Source organism: Parasteatoda tepidariorum, chromosome 2 (genome assembly GCF_982258835.1).
Source record: "Parasteatoda tepidariorum strain Cologne lab strain chromosome 2, Ptep-v5.0, whole genome shotgun sequence".
Taxonomy (NCBI): domain Eukaryota; kingdom Metazoa; phylum Arthropoda; class Arachnida; order Araneae; family Theridiidae; genus Parasteatoda; species Parasteatoda tepidariorum.
Genome location: NC_141756.1, coordinates 87062697 through 87083073, shown reverse-complemented (window position 1 = coordinate 87083073; position 20377 = coordinate 87062697). Strand labels below are relative to the sequence as shown.

At 26.6% G+C, this 20377-nt stretch overlaps 2 protein-coding genes across 6 annotated transcripts in view; one reads left to right on the top strand and one right to left on the bottom strand.

Annotated features, from left to right (window-relative positions):
• Nucleotides 1–4154, bottom strand: part of LOC107439883 (protein ECT2) — a 34610-nt gene extending 30456 nt beyond the window's left edge. The window contains exons 1-3 of one of the 4 annotated variants that reach the window (XM_071177791.2): nt 4032–4154; nt 2896–2969; nt 706–770 (exon numbers count right to left, since the gene is read on the bottom strand). In XM_071177791.2, the coding sequence (XP_071033892.2) occupies nt 706–770; nt 2896–2941 (111 nt within the window). In that variant the 5' untranslated portion in view covers nt 2942–2969; nt 4032–4154. Of the gene's footprint in view, nt 1–705; nt 771–2895; nt 2970–3903 lie in introns of all 4 variants that reach the window. The other 3 variants (XM_087157673.1, XM_016052622.5, XM_043041172.3) reach the window with 3 other exon arrangements.
• A 214-nt stretch (nt 4155–4368) lies between these two features.
• Nucleotides 4369–20377, top strand: part of LOC107439882 (F-box only protein 9) — a 16378-nt gene continuing 369 nt past the window's right edge. The window contains exons 1-12 of one of the 2 annotated variants that reach the window (XM_016052620.5): nt 4369–4643; nt 10156–10404; nt 11352–11409; nt 11765–11842; nt 11931–11961; nt 12688–12808; nt 13765–13866; nt 15125–15186; nt 16577–16662; nt 16983–17099; nt 18958–19193; nt 19719–19798. In XM_016052620.5, coding sequence (XP_015908106.2) covers nt 4641–4643; nt 10156–10404; nt 11352–11409; nt 11765–11842; nt 11931–11961; nt 12688–12808; nt 13765–13866; nt 15125–15186; nt 16577–16662; nt 16983–17099; nt 18958–19193; nt 19719–19798 — 1223 coding nt within the window. In that variant the 5' untranslated portion in view covers nt 4369–4640. The remainder of the gene's footprint in view (nt 4644–10155; nt 10405–11351; nt 11410–11764; nt 11843–11930; nt 11962–12687; nt 12809–13764; nt 13867–15124; nt 15187–16576; nt 16663–16982; nt 17100–18957; nt 19194–19718; nt 19799–20377) is intronic. The other variant, XR_015431437.1, reaches the window with a different exon arrangement.

Below are 20377 nucleotides of genomic sequence, written 5' to 3'. Positions count from 1 at the left end.
TTTTAAAGCATTTAATTTAAAATACAAAAATAGAAAATTTACAGCACTTCATTCATGGACAGACTTTATTTTCAAAAAAAGCATTCCAAACAAATAGCAAAATCAAGGCTTTTCCCAAGACTAAAATAGTAATTGAGTTTAAATTCTAAATATGATTTCTCTTATTCTTTTGCTGCCAAAGTAACTAGAACATGTTTCTTACAGTTGAAATTTAATGTGTTGTGTGAAATAAAAAATTAATACTTTTCTTTAGGTTGGCAACGTCTTTTGTATCAATAGATACAAAAGACGTTGCCAACGTTGACAGACGTTGAGATACTACAAGATTAAATTTCAGTAATGAGCTAGCTTATATATAGACGATTACAATCAAGTTCAGCCTCAATACAAATTATCCAAAGAACTGAATTAAATGCCAGAGCCTATACCATTTAAAAAAATTTATCATAAAAATTATGTAATTATATTTAAAAATAAGTCACATTTTTTAAATAAAAATACAGCAAGTACCGATAAATTTCAAATAGGATTTTAAAAACTTGAGAGCAAAACTGAATTTAAAAAATTGTATTTAATATAATTTATTACGTAGATAATTTTTAATATATTATTACAATATACATTTTAATTTGTGCATTAAATAAGCAGTTCAGCAAAATATATTAATAGAAAACACACAATGATTAAAATAAAAAATTAACTTACTTTTACTGATTTCATGAATGCTTCATTTTGTTTTAATTCATCTCCCACAATGCAAAATCTTAAATCTGCAACAAAAGAATAAAAAAAATTATCTAAATTGAATTCCTATAAAAAATAATCAATACATTTTATTCCCATTAAAAAAATAACAGTATAGAAATCTTTTTACTCATTACTCAAAATAAGTCAATAATTATCAGCTTAAACTCTCTCACCCAATTCGGCAAATTTAGTTTAGCCATTTGGCACACTTAAGAAATTTAATTCCCTCTCTTTTTTTTTTTTTAACAGAAAGCACAGATAAAATAAGTCGATATTGCACCTTTAAGTAACTTTTCTAATGAATCTCATGATGAATCTGATTTCATAACGTCAATGAAAATTCTGATATCAAAATGCAAATGTTTTAAATCACAACTAAAGATTTTTTTTTCTTTTTTGCACCACGTAATTCACTTTAGTGGAACTTTTAGCAAGAGAATTATGATTTTTTTTTTGTAGCCATGTACTGTAAATAGGGAAATCATCCTTACATCAAGATTTTAATGTTTAAATTTTAAGTTAAGCATAAAAAGTAATAACATTAAGTTCGATATAGTAGTAATATTAGGGAAAAAATATTTTTTAACAAATGAATCCAATTCTTTATTAAAAAAAAAAAATAAATAAATAAAATATTAAAAAAAACTCAACAACTGAGTAAAAGTTAAAAACAAAACATATGCATACTTTCAGATTTTTAAAAAACAAAACAAAAAGAACAATTTCATTACTACTAACGTTAGAATTAAATAATACTGTGACAGTTATAAATTTTACAAAATGCAATTACTAATTTTTAACATAATATGCATATTTTGATAGAAGAATAAACTTCTTCAATCTCTTAAAGAGTATACAAATAAGAGATAGCATAAACTATTGCACAAAAAATCTTTACTCGTTCTCCAATAGATAAAATAGAAGCAAAAAGTTAAAATAACAAAAAATATCAGAGGTCAGCATTAGGCACTAACCGCCTTTACTACCCAGATATGATAGTAACCAATCTATCTGAAACTGAGTGGATTTAAAGCCACTGGAGGAGATCGAACCCAAGAGCTTCACAATGACAAATCAGATAGATAATAATTTTTTCTATATCTTTTATAGACATTTTCTAACATATATCTTACTCTGATAGTAAAAAGAAAAAAGTAACCTAATTTTATCAGCACATATAACCACATCAATAATTATCTGATAGTTCACCTTGAAATTAAGTAAGCATAAAGATGATCAAGAGCAATTAAAATTGAATTTATTAAATAAAAAATAAAATATCAAAACATAAATCTTGCAACCACTTAAAAAAAAAAAAAAAAACTCCAGTTTAAATAGGAAAAATTGGCTGCTAAGTTATTTATAACTTATCTTGAGAACCACTCTTGATGTTTCTAAGTTATTTACTAGAATAATTGCAGACACACGTTTATGATCCAGTAAAGGGTCGAATTATAAATTTTATTTGGCAAGATGAGGATTTTCCGCCTCCTGAAAATATATGTTTGTGGTGCCTCAGATCAAACTATAATTTTCTTTTCTTTTTTCAATTTAAAAAAAAAAGTGAGCTGAAAATGTAATTTTGATTTGTAAATTTAAATCAAATGTAAAATTGTAAAAATTTAAATAAAGTTTCGAAAAAAATTTTAAAATTTAAATCAAATGTAAAATTGTAAAAGTTTATAAGGCTAAAACAAACTAAAAATGATAGCAGTCATCATAATCCATTTTATACTGTTGAATTGAATTTTCTCTAAACAGAAAAAATGGGAGGGGGATATTTTTAAATTAATAAAAAAATAAATTATCATCATAAATCTTTCATTTCTATTATTCATAAACAATCAATATATAATAATCAATACGAACAATCAATAAGAACATCCAACAAAACTAAAACTTGCTAAATATATAAATTTTTTAAATAGTATAATCAAAATAAAATGCTCAGAAAGTTTTTTCAAAAAAAAAAAAAAAAAAAAAAAAAGATAACTTTGCAGCAGTATAATGAAATTTAAAGCACAAACACAATCAAAGGTAATTTCATTGCACACTGAGCTACTAAAAAAAAAAATATTTTATTACTTTCGTTAAAACAATTTTAACATATTTTCAAAAGAGGCACATTATAATGAATTAATAGCTTACCAAGTTCAGATAATGGTGTAAAATTCTGGATTACGTTACTAGCCATAGTTAAAAAGCAGAAGCCTAAATCTATCCTGTAATAAATTAAACAAATGATGATTTAAATTTTCTCACCAAAAATATACGATCAAAAATGTGTGATAAACATTTATAAAAATGATGGTTTAGTATAATAAAAAAAATAAATAAATAAAAGGTTAGAGTGCAGAATAGGGTGCCCCTAAGATTAGGCACTGAAACTTGGAGCCTGTATTGCAAATTAAATTTTCCATTTTCTTATTATTTTTAAAAGCAATTTTTTCATTCTAAGAAAATATATTTTCGTATTGTGATCTGTCCTACTAATAACAGTTGCCAAGGCGCCAAATTTTTTCAGAAAAACATGTAGAGGTAAGCCCAGGGTTGGTTGCAATTTTACAAGGATGGCCCCTTTAGTCATACCATATCCCTTCGATAATTTTTTTTCTGTTTCTCGTAGGCCACTGTTTGGAAGTTGCCAGGATTTGGGGATTAATCTGCTGCAGATCATGATACGGATATATTCGCAAGAAAATTTCACTTTCAAGACCATCACCCTGCTTTCTGCAAGAACATAAAAAATTCTCAAAATAAGAGGGACATTCTATGAAAAACTTTCATCAAACCAAATATATTTATATATACTACATAGATCATTCAAATTTAATCAGCATTAATTAGAAAAAGATTTTTTTAATGTCACTTAATTACTATATTAGGATAGGGTAACTTAATTACCACACTAAATTACTAGGGAGGCATTAGACACAATTGTTGATTATTTTAGGAATTAAACCATTTGTTCAGGCGTTATTATCATTTACCATATAGCACAGAAAAATAGTTCAGTAATAATTGAGCTAAAGGTAAGTCTTAGAGGTATAAAAACACAACTTTTATTGCTAATTAGCTCATCCCATTTCCATTAAACAAACAGTAAATACAAAATCCTAAAATATCAAAATTATCCTTTAGTAAATAAAAACGAACCTTTTAAATTCAAACGTTTCAACAGATTTTAAAAGGAGGATTTTAAATCCATTTTCTAGGGATTACCAAATATTAATATGGAATACATAAAATCAATCAATATCAGCTAAATAATAACTAATGTTTACAAATTTAAATATCGCTATCTTCAGAAAGAAATTTTAAATACGGCGGTTTATTTTTTCATTCACCATCTCCATAACAAAGTAACGAACGGACGAATCTGAAACAGAAACATCCAATTTAACGAACGGAATTTTAAATCTGAATGCATCTTGACTAAAAGTAATTGCATTAAATATTTAGAGGAAAAATTTAAATGAAGTATAAAAAAAAAAAATTCTTGTGCAGTTGGAATTTTTTTTACTTTCATTTATTAATAATCTTTTTTCAAAATAATTTATCACAGCTGCAAAAATTTGTTAGTTTTGAAAAGTTTAATCTGTCTATCGGTCATTCGAAAATAGATTATATAGTATGATTCCAACATCCCCGAGATAAACCTACTCAACTGAATCAACGCTTTGGGTCTATACAGTCTAAACAATTTTTGATTACGATGAAAGGTATTGAAATTCTTTTAGCAGACGTATTTATTTTTGTTTACCATTGCGTAACATAAGCGTAGTGTAAACTGAAATGGCGGCGGTGTCGAATGCATTACGTTATAATTGCTGCGTCATTCGCTTTAATTCTGACCGAGAATTCGGTGTTTGAATTCATTAGAATACTTGAATATGGTAAGTATTTCACTCACTATAAAACAATGTTCATGTTACTTGCTTACATTTTACTTACTAACTCTTCGATTGACCTTCCTTATGTTTCTAGGATATGTGTGATTTCCAAAATACTAAACGCAATTTATTATTCCAATAAATTAGATTTTTCCTTTTTCTCCACTAGTCCATAAATTCTTATAATTTGTGCAATTTCATCATTTATCATTCCCCTTTGTGGGGAGATTGTTGTCATGTGCATCTACTGTAAACAAACACCTGTATTATCATTAAACCTCTAGGATACTAAAGTTATTAAAATACACTTCCGAAAATATTTCTAATGTTCATATGCATAGGTAAAATGAACATCAGTTGCTAATAAACATAATGTGTCTATAAATTTTGCTTTTTAATATCTTAAAATAAAATATATTTCAAAAGTTTGCAAAAAAATTCGATTTTGCCAAAATAACATTGGAAAATTTTTAGATTACGTAGATCAATTTGCATTTTGCCACTAAGTTGGCTTGCTCTCATATTAATAATTGAAGCTTCTAATTTCTTCTATGTTAACAGAGACATTTTAATATCCCCTCCATGCTACTTGTAACTTACTTGTGAACCATGTTATTGTCACCACACCCTTAAAGAATTTGATCGTCATACTTTCTAGGGAGTTTTATTAAATGGAGCAAATTTCAGGGGCAGGTCTTCTTTACAGACAGGCATGTGCAAAATATCTACTAAACTACTCTGAATCTCGCAAATTTGAACCGCTGAGATAAAAAAAAATTTGAAACACCTGCAACTACATTATATTTTATTTACTGTATTATTGCATAATGTTCATTTAAAAGTAAGGCTTAATTTTACTGTAATCAGTACTAAATTAAATAATTTATACGAAGAGAAAAAAATTTGGTACTTACACTTCAAGAAGATCACAGATACCCACACATGTGATCTATGATGGCAGCTCCAGCTGATCGTTTATAAGCAAAATGGCGTCTTAAAATTGAGCTAAGTTTCTCCACATAAGTTAGAATATAATGGTGTATTTAATTAACATGAAGTTAATTAAATACACCATTATATCGCACATCAAATTTGTTGAAATGTAATTCTTTCTCGTCTGCATTTCTTCCTTAACTTAGATTTTTTATTTGTTTATGTGTTTTACGGTAACCCTTATATAATTTTGTTTTGTGTACCTGGCAACTTTGGTGCATTATTAGTTTATTTATGTTCTACATGGCTTCATGCCTGTTTTTCTATTAAGTAAGAAATATATCTGTAAAGAATTGAAATCTTTGTGAAAGAATCTTTGTGTAAAAATAAAGAGAACTGATACTTGACGGACTTGGCTTACTCAAAATAGAATGGAATCAACAGTTGTTAAAGTAAACAAATGCCATGTTTTAACAACCAATCAGGTTTGAGATACCCACACTACGTCACTTGCAGGTATCCTATTGTCAACTTCAACTAATTTAGCAAGTAAACTTCACAAAATAAGCAGTTGATCACAGATTATTCAGGATCGAGATTGATCAATTTGATGGCCAAAATAATCAGGTTTTGGTAATTAGCAACAGTTGCCTAAGAGAAACTAAAAATAGCATCACAAGGAGATACTAAAGATAGCATCAAGGAAATGAAAAATAGCATCACATCATCCCCAGATAAACCTCTACATATATTTTTTTTTTATTTTTAATTTTTGCAAATTTAAACTTTTCTTGGCATTTATATTTACAGGCCTACTTTTATATTACAACTCTTAATCGCACCCTGATAAACCTCTACATATTCCAGGGTTGGGTTTTTGACGTCAAAAAGTGGTTTTTGACATGACAAAGGTATAATACTGGTTTAAACCGTCAAAAATGTCAAAAACTGAAGTTTGCCAAGAAAATATATAAACTTCAAAACTACCAACAGTTTCCATGCATTATATTGAAATTTAATTATACTATAGGTAATCAGCAGGTTTTAAAATATTTTTTAATTAAAATTAAGGTAAAATAACAGATTTAAAATCTCAGAAATTTATATTCAAATGCATGTGCAGAAAAATTTTGCACAAAAATTGTTTAAAAAAAATTTTTTTTTTCTTTTTGATACTTAAGAAAATTAAAAGTTTATTACTATGTATTTTTGACATATAAGGAACATATAACTGATATTTATAAGGAACTTACAAGTTATGTTGTATAAATACAAACTTGATACAAGTGTATAAAAAAAATTTTTAATGTTATACCGAATATCTTTATTAGCCAGTATGTTAATTTTAATTTAAAAGTAGTTATATTTATGAATAATGATAAATGTAATTCATATTGTTTATTATATTTATTTATAATTATTACACTTATCATTTTAAAACAATTTTTATCTCTTAATTTTTTTTTTCTCCACTCGTATTAAGAATACAAATAATGCATATCTTGAAGGCAAGAAGTAATTATTCAATAGCTGAATATTTAGATATTCAACAAAACTATATCATATTCAGCAAAATGAAATTCACAAGTATTTGGATAAACTAAATTTTCTGCATAGTAAATGAATAGGCTGAATATACTGTAAATCGACACTAACTACTCTGTGTATTTAACAGAAAGCACTTAAATTTGTATTGTCTTATGTTAAAAAGATTATTAAGAAGATTTAAAAAAATATTAAAAAGATTTTTCTTTAAAAGAAGATGTCTAATGTACAAAACTGCTAATGTTTATCTTTAAAAATGTCTAATTTTTAGTATAATCTATACCAGTGGTGCGCAAACTTTTTTCGACCACGACCCCTTTTGTAGAAAGAAAATTTTTGGCGACCCCTAGAGATAAATGTTCACAAATATAATGTATATTTCGAGCATTTCTTTCGTTTCATCGAATAAAAACATCATCATATTTGACTCATATTAATTTTATTTATAATTTTAAGAAAATACTTTTTGTATAACAAAAAAAATCAGTAAATTGCCCTTTAATGAGATGTATGTGGCTGCAAGTTTCTAATTATCTCATCGATGTTTGGATGTATGTTGCTAATTGCAATTTGCATATCATCTTCAGGTTTTAAACGCGAGTGGTATTTAGTTTTTATTGAAACTAGTTTGCTAAATCCAGTTTCACATAAATACGTTGATGCAAATTGTATTAACACTCTGATGGCATTCTTGCATAAAACGGGATATTGTTTTTCCACGTATAACCAAAATGTTTGGCAAGGCTGAGTCTTAAATTGATTTCGAAGAGTATAATCACTAATCAGATCTATCAATTGCTCTTTCTCACTAATTTGAAGCGTTGAACTGCATATGTCAAAGGAAAATGGATCACGAATCCAACCAAGATCGTTTTCAGGAAAATCCTCGAATCTTCTCGAAAAATTTTTCTTTAACTTTTCAATGTGATTGGAAATGATGTTTTTAAATGTAAATATATCTATATTATTTTCCTTGATAAAATCGTTAAAGCAAGGGAACATGTTGGTGTTGTTTTTATTCAGTTCAGTTTGCCAGAGACTAAACTTATTCTTAAAAGCTTGAATTTTACTGGCTGTAGTTATGATAGTTGAATTCTCACTCTGCAAGCTCAAATTTAAGTCGTTAAGTTTTTCGACAGCTTGCCAATCTATGTTTCTTTTCGATTTAGAACATGTACACTTCATTTCTCAAATCAAATATCCGTCGTAGTATTTTCCCACGTGAAAGCCATCTGACTTCTGTGTGTAACAGTAATTTCTCATACGTTGAGCCCATCTCATTGCAAAGTATTGAAAAGAGACGGCTGTTGTGGCTGTTGCATTTAATGTAGTTAATTGAACTAACAGAGTCTTGTAATACGTTGTGCAACTCTTCATCCATATCTTTTGCAACAAGAGCTTGCCGATGAATCATACAGTGATTAAATATCATATGAGGTGCCACCTTCTGAATTAAGCCTCTGAGCCCTTTATTTGAACCTGTTAATGCTGCAGCACCATCTGTACAAACCACAACACAGTTTGCCCAGGTAAGGGACTTTGTTTCAAAATATTCATTTATTACTTCGAATATTTTTTCTCCAGTTGTTTTTCCTTCCAAATTTTTGCAACATAAAAACGTTTCTGTTATATCTTCATTAAAAATAAACCTAACGAAAATAATTAGTTGTGACATTTTAGTAATATCGGTAGTCTCGTCCAGTTGTAAAGCAAATACAGATGAATTTTGTATGCGTTTTATGACTTCTGACTCGATATTTCGTGACATTTCGGAAATCCAATTGCAATTAAACAGTGAGTGATGGCGCTTCACTCTTTATATGTACACTGTATGGTATGCAGCATGCAGGGATAATGCATTTCATAAAAATTTGGCGACCCCCAAAAAACTTCTGGCGACCCCCACAGGAGTCGCGACCTAATTTGCGCACCACTGATCTATACTATACACTAAATTTGGTTATAAATAAATTTCTTAATAATATCACTGCAGATTTTCAATAACGCATGAAAATGAATACATAATATTACAAAAGATGTGAGTTTTCAAAAGTACAAGATTTTGGTTACTATTCAAAATATAAGTGTTTCTCCAAAATGTTAAATTTTTTTTTTCTAGAACATATTTAGAAACACTATCCTTTAAAAAATATATAAATTTTATGTATTAATTAAATTTCACATATGAATATAGGTTTATGACATTTTCGACATTTTTGACAGTGAGGTTTTTGACATGACGGTTTAAACCATGGTTTAAACTGTCAAAAACTGTCACATGTCAAAAACCTGCCAACCCTGACATATTCTCTTTACAACTTTTTGCAAATTTAAACTTTTCTTGATGTTTATTTTTGTCGCAAGCAGATACTGATGGGGATATATCTCCAATATTCTGAAAGATCTAGGTAATTGGATAACTTAAAAAAATATGGCAATGTTCTTTGAAAATTTATTTTCGCTTTTTGGCAACTTAGAACTCTAGCAGTTGCAATAATGTTTATTTTAGCATTACAAATAACATGTTAGTTGAGTCTACTCTCATCGGAATTTTATTGAAATTTGAATGTTTTTCATATTCAGTCTTTTTCCTATTGACATTTTTTGCTTTTTTCATGATTAACATAGAAGGAGCTGGATAAAAATCAGTAAAATTTAATCTACTTTTAATATACTATATCAATTGCTAGAAAATTTTCTGTTTGATAACAGAATCTAAATTTATTTATTTTGTATTGGATTTAGTTTATTAAAATTATTTATTTTATATTAAACTTGGTTCCAAAAGCCACTTGAACTTAGAGTTTGTAATGTTCTTTAAAAATATTTAATGATTGTATTTTTGTACGGCTCTTTCCATTTTCATTAACACTAACTATCTCTGAATTCAATCTCAATTCTATAAAACTTCATAGCAACCAACAAAACATTTTTTTACAACTTATGTGCACTGAAATTCATATTTGTATTATGTGCACTGAAATTCATATTTGTATTATGTGCACTGAAATTCATATATATATTTGTTTTATTTCAGGAAAACTCAAACAGTAATTCAGTATCAACATCTAGTGGGGTTGGAAGCCCTACTGGTGGTGGAACAGAAGGTGTTGATGAAGCTCAAGATGAAGAACCATCTTCTTTGCACAGATTTGCTCAAGTTGAATCAGAGTTGGAAAATTTTCGCAAACAGTGGAAGAGAGAGATTGAATTATCACCTAATAATGACAAGTTTAACTCCACTTTTAACAAGAAAGCTACTGATGCAGAAGAAATCGAAGAGAAGGTTAATATTATGTCTTAATTGAATGTGTATTTGTAATGCACTTCTTTTATTAAAAGGAAGCAATTTTATTTGCTATTACATATAGTTTATTTTAAAAAATTATTTATTTTTTCTTAATAAAGTTAAATGAAATGATAAAAATCGTATATTATTATAAATATGGAGAACTTTAAACTTTGATACATGTGCTGACCCGATGAAGTGTGCATAATTCCTGTTAAATAATGCGACTTACTTATGACATCACACGGACTATCTCCTTTCTCATAAGACTACCTCTTTTCCCTTAAGACAAGATAATCTCCTATCTCAGAAGACATTTTTTTAAAAAGTCTCATGAGAAAGGAAATAGTCTCTACTATGATATCATAAGGCATTATCAGGAACTAAACACTTTTGTATCTCACCTGATAGTACCTTTAGTTAAATTTAACAAAGAAGAATATGTTTTTTTTTTTCTGTTTCCTACTAAAAATAGAATTGTGCTACTAATTTCTGTTTGTTAATTCAATTGAAACTTTATTTTTCTTACTATATGTAAATTTATTTGCAAATTATTCATACATAGTGAAGGGTGAAAATCAACAGCGGTCCATTGGTCTAGGACTACTAAAATGTGATTTGGACAATCGTAGAAGTATAATCAGTGGGATACTGTTTCGGCTTTTTGATTTCATGTTTTGAAGTGAATTGTTGTCACAAAATAACATATTTCTTTTCAATTGTGAACATTACTCATTAATTACATTGCATTGTAATTTTTCTTTTAAATTCACTTCATTAGTTTTTTTTACAAAAAATTTCATTTAGACAAGCAATTACACCAGAGAAAATTTATGCAAACTATTAAATTTTCTAGATATTTACCCTTTCTAAATGGATATTTTATTAGGATCTCATTTTGTTTTATTATAGCAATGGTTAAGCGAATCTTTCTTATATTTTAGGCAAAATGTTTGTTTCTTCATGGCATTCGAGCTGAAAGACTTGGAAAATTGCAGGATGGTGAGTAATTATTAATATATCATTAATAAGTAATCAATTATGTGTTATTGTTCTTTTAGTCATGTTTTGCTCAAAATTTCTTTTTATAAATCGTTTATAATTACATATTGTTTAATTAAATAATAGGGAACAACTTTTAATAACCCTGAGATTTTTAATTTAGTTTTGAAAAAAAAAAAATTCACAATCTATTTACAAATATACACAATATTTTATTTATTCACAAACACACTTTAAATTTTTTTTAATAGTATCTTGCAATATTAATGTAAGCTAAAATTATTGTGTACTTTTATTATTACTTTTATTAATTTTTATGAAGTATATATATATTTTATATTTTAACTGCTTTTAGCAATTGCATTATATCGGCGAGCCATTCAATTAGTACCTGATATAGAATTCAAAATTGCTGAAACCATGTATGATTCCGGTAGGTATTTTATAAATACCATTCATTAATAAATTTGCTAAACATTTCCTAGCATTTCATTAAAATTTCTTTTTTTTTTTCTTCCTAGGTGAAGCTTTTAATGATTCTGAAGAGGAAAGGTATCTTTTGTTAACAACTTAATCTTTTTTGTACTTTTATTAACTGCTTTACCAAGAAACAAAATAATGACACGGATCCACATAGTAAAGTTTCATTAACTATTCAAAAAGCATCTGGATGGTGATTTCTGTCATTTTAAAAATTTTATTATGTATAATTCGGTAATAAGTAAAAATAAGATTAATTTTATAAAAACCTAAAACAGCTAAAAAAAATTGGGAAATTCTGTTTGATTTAATGATATGCTTTCTTTTCTATTTGATTGGAAACAAAGTTTAAATTATTAAATCTTATGTTTAAGCTTTTTTTTCTTCTTATGTTTAACCATATAGTTAAACATATATTTCAATTTAATATTTTTTGTGAACAAAATTCATAAATCAGAAAAATTTCAATCTGAAGTTGCACAGCAGGTCTTGGCCCTTCACGGGATGTTGCACCATTTAGTTTAGTTTTTTAACTTTTGCTTTTAACTATATTTGAGAGAGTTGGAAACAAAAATTTAAACCAAATAACAGTTTCCATGCATTTATTTTTTTTAATCTGTTTTTTTTTTTCTTTTTTTGGATTAAAAGCGTTCTTGTAAAGTTGTAAAATAAATGTTTTACTGCTTAAATCAATAATGTATGACAAAAATTTTTATTAATTAAACTCTTTATGGAAGTCTATGAATAGTTTTTTTCTTTAATGAAAAGTATTTTATAATTTTTTTTTCTTGTTTTCAGTGATTTAGAAGAAAATTCATCAGACAGTAGTGATGAATTTGACAATTTAATAAATAAGTTTCAAAAACTAGCAGCAAATGATGGAACTACAGAGATTTGCCAAAATAAGTTGGAACAAGTGGTAATTTTGAATAATTTTTTCTTCAATACCGAGGTTTTTAAATCATTGTATTAATCTGCTAACTTATGTTAAAAGTAAACTGTTAAAAATTTGGAAGTTACTTCCCACTTTCAACCCAAAGGGTATAGTTGTGGGGTCTAGTTTTGTTTCTGTAGATTGCTTGTTGTTGAATAATTAATAGGTGTTTTATTTTTTCTTCATTCCAAAATTAATTTTTTAATTAATTGGTCTTTGAGGACACCCTGTATTAGCTATTCCTTTGTCTCTTTTGAATTGTCTTTTTTTATTGATATTAAGTCTTATATTATCAAAAAATGCCAAGTGAGCATCTAGTTTTTTCTCATGCTTGAAAGAAAGAAAAACTGTAAATGAAGTTAGCCTTTATTTCTTTTCGTATGTTTTTTTTGGGGGGGGGGGCCTTGTTAGTGAATTTTTTATTATTATTTCATATCAGTTATAGTTATTGCTATTTTAAATAACTATACGCTCATAATTTATCATTGTTTATAAAAATTCACTAATGTGTAGTATCACAAATTATTATGTAAGATTTTTTTTAATTAAGCTTATTAATAAAAATATACATGTAGCTATATTTGTATCGTTGTATTTTTTTACTTTTTATTTTTTTTATCCTGTAAGACAAAAAATAAAATTAAAAAATTGTGACTATTCATATTATAAAATAAATTTGAAATCAAAGATAAAAATTTTTATTCTACTTTTTCTTAATGTTTTACTAAATGTAGTCAATTTTAAATATAATAATAATGCTATTATAGTTTCAATATATGCTTATAAGCTTATGATTGGGTCAATTTTGTTTAGGTCTACTTTAAAACAATAATGCACCATAATTATTGTGTGAAATAGTTTTATTTGCCTTTGTATCTTCAATGCTTAGTTTAGAATGTTCACATTTTCTTACGTTATTGTGTTTTTCAATTTCTCGTTAGATGAGTCACATATCATGTTTGCCTCCTGAAATATTTATCTATATCTTAAAGTGGGTTGTTAGTCAAGATCTTGATGTAGTATCTTTGGAGCAAATATCAAAGGTATGAACAGCTATGTTTTTTAATTTTATGTTATTATGTTTTTTTATTTATTATTATCTTAACTAAACACCTTTATTTCTATGCCTAAATAAGTTTTAATTTTAGAAGCAACATTGTATGTTATGTTGTGTAAAAGTCACGTAAATCATTTAAATCTTGTATCAAGATTTATTATTAATATTTATATTATCGAGACTTAAAGGAAATTATTTTGTAATGGTTAGAAAGTATTGTAATATGTAACTTACATTTATCCTCTAGCCTAGGGCTTAGTAACCAATTTGAGGAAATGCTTATATCTTATGCAGGATTTCTCTTCTTTTTTTTTTTAACATGGAGGAATAGCTTTATTTTGCAGATTAATAAAGTTTTGATACAGATCATTTGATCAGTGACTTTATACATACAAGACTATCATATGGTTACTAATTATAATTTTCTTTCGCTGTGTTTCATATGTAATTTTATTTTGCCATATTTACTCTAGAGATGGCTAAAGATTTTCATTCACCCTGAGCTAAATCATTGAATCCATGATAGATATAGCATTTAATAATTTCTAATAGATAGAATTTAGTGCTCATTTTTATTTACTGTTCATAAATTTTAAATTTGATTAATTATACAAACAGAAGTATCAAAGTATTGATTGATCGCTATGTCATAAGTATAAACAAATAGCAGGTCAAATCTGAACATTTTTCCCGTTAGAGTTGGGAGCTAACGGGTACAATTTAATCAAAAATGATGCAGTTTATAAACATAAGTGTATAAATACTGTTAATATATTTCAAAAACAGAGTTTTAAAAGAAAGTAAATAAAAAGTTACATGCTGTTAAATTTATTAATATCATTTTTCATAACATAATTCAATTGTGTTGAATAAAAATGTTCTTTGATGTTATAATCATGATTTTATTAGTTCAAATTTCTTAGATTTAATTTTTAGAAAAAAGAACTCTCTTTTTTTTTCTTTTCAAAGACTTAGTATAGCTTTGAAAGATTCTATATTTCTTCACAAAAATTTATTTTACATCTTTACCTAAATTAATTATTGATGCCTTAAAATTTGAAATCTTACCATATGAAAGTTATATATTTTATAAGTTATGTTGCCAAAAATTATAGTTTAAAGCAGTATTTTGTTTTAAAAAGATTGATTTACTACATGTGCATTACATTTTTAAAAAAAATAATAAATTCCTAAAGAATTATGATTTATTTATTATTTTTTTTAATTGCTCATTTCTCTTATAGGTTTGTCGTGGTTTCTACATTTGTGCAAGAGATCCTGAGATATGGAGATTAATTTGTTTAAGGTAATTAACTATTTTCTTCTTAAATTGTTGTTTAATTTCTTTTTATCTACCATTTTAATTATAAAATATTTTATTATATTTCTTAGTTTACATGTTGTTTTTTGACTTTTGTACAGTATCAAACAAATGATCTGCTATTTTAGAATGGTTTAGGCAACAACAAAAAAACTGTAAAGTAAATCATTTGTTTGCTGTGTACACAATCATTGTACATAAAAGTTTGGACTCTCTAAATCAATTGTCTTGAAGGGGGGGGGGATGGATAGATTAAAGGTTGGAGAATTTCGGCTTATTGCTGAAAATTTCCATAAGGGTTTGCTCTTCTACTTTGTTGAAAAACGTCATTCACTTGGAAACCAATTAAATGTATATATTAGTAAAAGTCTAAGCTTATTTTTTGTTTGTTTGTGTTCCGTTTATTTATTTTTATTAATTAAAAATTGATTGTCCAGGTTTTTTGCCACAACCTGTAATGTTAATAAAACCTATTTAGATTATTTCAGAAACTGGCAGATTGCCATTTGCATCATTCAGAAATTCTACCAACATTTAAAAAAAAAAAATATTTTATTTAAAGAAAAAAGCAATAACTTGATTAATTACAGTTTAGTGGGAAGGCCGGAAACATCAGAAAAAAAAGAGAGTTCAAACCAAAATTTTAAATAAGTGTTGATTCATCTTTCTTTTGCATTATAAATATTTTGGCAGCAAGTACAAAATTTTTTATATTTGTTTTAAATTTAACCGTTTTTAAGTCTATTACTTCTTATTTTTTGTGTATTTTCAAATCATTATTTGACATTTTATGTTGTCTCACATTCATCCTTTTTCTGTATGTATCATTCATAACGATTGGTCTGGTCAATTGAGCTTCTACTGTATATAAAATTTTAAAATTAAAAAATAACTATAAAACAATAGGATTTCTTTTTAGTTTGTTTACCAAATAATAATTTCACTAAAAGTTTCTATAAAATAGAGTTTAACAAGCTTTCACTTTTTAAATTATTTAAATATCGATTTTGTTTCTGCTCATTATTTTAAATTATAAAGCATAGTTGCATTAAAAAAATTAATATATCTATATAAAAGTTATTTAGTAGACATTAAATTGAAATTTTTTTTTTCATGTACATAACCAAGTTGTACATTTGTTTAATAAAACTTACATTTATTGGGATTGTGATTCATATATGATCCACCTAAAGCAAATTAGTGTATGTTATTTGGTGCTGCAAAATCTTGCAGTTTTATTTTCATATAAAAAATTTTACTTTAGTAATTAAAAATTATATAAATTAGAATTCAGCTTTTCTTTCTACTCAACATACTATGAATTATTTTGTAGTATATTATTTAACTTAAACTTGAAACTGAATTTTCCCTCTAGGATATGGGGTGTCAATGTAGATCCTCCTAATCGTTATGGCTCATGGAGAAATATGTTCATTCAAAAACCTCATGTTCTTTTTAATGGTAATTTAAATTGTATCTTTTTGTTTTTAATTTACTCTTGTTTTCAACCAATGTTTTTCTTTTTGCTTGAGATAATCTCATCTAAAGATAAATTCTTTTAAATTACCTTATTTATGATACAAATATTATCTCTTAATGTGATCATTAGATTTTTAATGAATCTTAATGATCAAAGTTATCATTTATTTCTAGTGCTTTCTCTGCTTTTATTTGCCTTGCTCCCAATTTCAACATCACTAGTTAATTTTTTTCTTCATACTAATCTACTTGCGTTAATAAAAACCAATTCTTCAAATATAATTCATGTTATATTCTAATAGGTGTATACATTAGCAAAACGACATATATAAGATATGGAGAATCTTCGTTTCAAGACTCTAATTACAGGCCTTATTATTTAGTGGAATATTTTAGATATCTACGTTTCTTTCCTGATGGTAAGAATAATTTTTACCTTAGCTCTTAAGAGTAGAATAGCATTTTAAAGAAAAGTTCAGGGAGTAATTAAAAATTTTATTAACATAAGCTCACTAAAAAATGCCATTATCAGCATAAGTACATCACAATGTCTCTCTTTTTTTTCTTGAACAGTTAAAGTAAACATACAAGATGATTTAGAACTGATGTTTAATAAAATGCATGAATGTCAAGAACATAGTAACAAATAAGAATAATGTAGGTTATATGGTCGCAAACACAATACATGTCCACAAAACAGGAAACTGAAAGAAGCAAGACAGCTCAATAAAATTATAATTTCATAGCTGTCAACCTTTCCGCATTTGTACTTATTTTTGCTATTTTCCCCCCTTTTACGCACAGAAGATAAGATCTTCTGCATTTTACTCGTCCGCCCGATAGTTAGTATTTTCTTTAAGTCAGACTATATCGACTATACCCCACAGCAATGCTAAATGCGAAACGGTGTTTTCTGTAGTAAAAAAAAAAACAAAAAACAAATAGGACTAAATTCTGCTCATCGATGTCTGAAGAGACTCTCGAAAGACTTTTAATAATTAAGTCTAAAGAAGGTAGACTTTGTTTTGAAAGAATTTTTAGTAAAAGCAAAATGTGCTACTAAAGCATCTTTGCAAAAAAAAAAATTTTGATGTAATTCTTTTTCCATAATTGAGTTTATATATAGTGCATACTATTATAGTGTAATTAAACTAATGTTAATATGTCTTGAAATATTATATATTTCCCTTTTATCAAGAATTAATATATGAATATTGTACCCTCAAGTAGCTGGTCAAAATTTTTGTAAATTTTTTTTTCCTTTTCTTGTTTTTTAAAAAAAGGGGAGTATTTTTTTAAAATAAATTTATTCGTAATTAGTATGCAGTTGCGAATCTTCTGCATGTTTAGACATTTCTTCTACGTTTTTTTTTTTTTTTGTCTGCATTTTTATAACTAAAGGTTGGCAGCTATGTAATTTATTGGACCAATTTACACTACATTTTTGTCAAAATTTAATGTCAAGTTATGATGCATGCACTCAGTGTTGCAGCCTCCAAATGTAAAGCATGCCTTGTAAGAATGACATATTGATCAGGCAATGTTTTCAAAATGTAGTTTTGAATAAATGGTTGTTGTGTGAATAGCATTGCATTTGTCACCATATAGATGATATTTGCTTGTTATTAAGTTCTTAACCAGCATGTTGATTATTGATCAATAATTCTGAATCACATACATAATTAGTGTGTCTTGGTAATTTTGTGTTTTGAATTCTTGGATTATCACTTGCTTAAATAAAATAAACTCGTACCTGCCAAGTCTCTTGTTTTTTTAATGAAGACTCCTGTATTTTATGACTATCTCCTGTTTACCCTTATATTCTCAAATTTCTCTGTATTTCTAAGAAAAATTTTGCCAATAAAATATCTGCTGATGGCAATACTTCTCAAATTCCTCAACAAATGGTGCTATTGCCTGTACTGCATTATAATGATTTAAAAAAATCTTTTTTAGATTAAGGTTTATATACATATTTTTTACTTTGCTAAATGTAAATGCTTATATTATTCCCAATTTTTAATTTTTTTTTTTTTTTTACTTACACAATTATGAATGATGTATCAAAACTTTGCTAGTAGCCTAAGAAATACCGCTAGTAAAATCTCCGTTATTTGATTTCTCCAATGTTGGCAGGTATGTATAACTAATAGAAACTAAAAAAATGATAGAATGGATAATAAAAATCTTGATTAAGTTTTTAAGAAATGATCAAAGTATAGTTAAAAATATCGAGTAATAGAATGATGTATGTAATACTTAAGTGTAATATTTTAGGTGTCGTACTCATGCTGACTACTCCAGATGACCCTTATCAATCTGTTTATAAACTTCGCCTTCAAAAGCATAAACATATTAACGTCATGAGTGGTCGATATAAACTTGTGGGAAACACTATAATGGCAGTAGTTAAGAAACCTAAAGTTGAAATTTCAACATCTTCAAATTACTACCATCATCGACGCCAAAGGCAGGCTAATCTCCAGGAAGCCAAAGAGCAGACTTTTCATATGGTAAATAAAACTCATTATAAGGTTGTGTAGGTAATCTGACTTAACATGCAGTAACTTATATGTTATGAAACTTCCTAAAAGTAAAATAACGCTGGAACTACAATTTTATCTTCTCTTTTGGGTGTTTAACTAGTTCCCATACCTTAAAAGTTAATTTTGTAATATTGTTTTTTCATAATAATTTAGACTTTTTCCTATTAAAAATATAATCAGCAGTTTTAATTTTAAAAAAATCACTGGCATAATACTTACTAAATTAGATATAAGCAGATAAAATACAATTTTTATGGGAAAACAAAGGCATTGTAGCATCAAAACTGCATTTTGTTTTAAGAAAAAGTTTTATAGCTTAAGAATAGCTGCTTGGACAGGAAACAATTTTCTTTCGAAAGCTTAATTTTTACCTATTACCTTGATTTTAAAAAAAATCTGTATTCTCAATATAAATTATTTTTTGTTCATGAAAGTTTTTTATTGTAAATATTTAACAATGGTAATAATATCTAGTTTGTACATTTTTTATAGGAACTTGAATTGAATAATTACAAAAGAAGAATAAACCATCAGCTTTCTTGGACTTGTTACTCCATACATATGATTTATCGGTAAGAAATATGTATTCAAACTACATTTTAGTAAAGTCATTGCAAATTCAGTGTGCAGAAATAAAGATCCCCCCAAAAAATTCCCTTGAATAACTAATTTAAGTATGGAGTTTAAAAATGCTTCATTTTTAAATCATAAAATGAGCGCAAACCCTGCACTAGCAAAACATATTATACTGTGGAAATTTGGTTAAAATTGTAAAAAAATTTATAAATCAAACTTTAAAAAAAATAAAAATCTTTTAAATTTAATGTCAATGAATAAAAATATATTGCATACATTTTTTTAATAAATATTTACATGTATGAAATCTTCTAAAAAATTTTTCATCATGTTACACTAGAATTGATACCAAAAACAAACCTATAATGTTTATGTATATTAAAATTATAATTGGTTTAAAAAAAAACAATTATTCACTTCAAAACTGTGAAATTTTTTCTAGACTTTTAACTCTTACTGCCATAATTTTCAAATGAGTTAATGCGGAGCTAGATTACGGATAGATCTCCGCAATTGGCTGACCATAATTTTGTATTAAATATGGACTTAAAAATACTGATTTAGTCATTCTATTA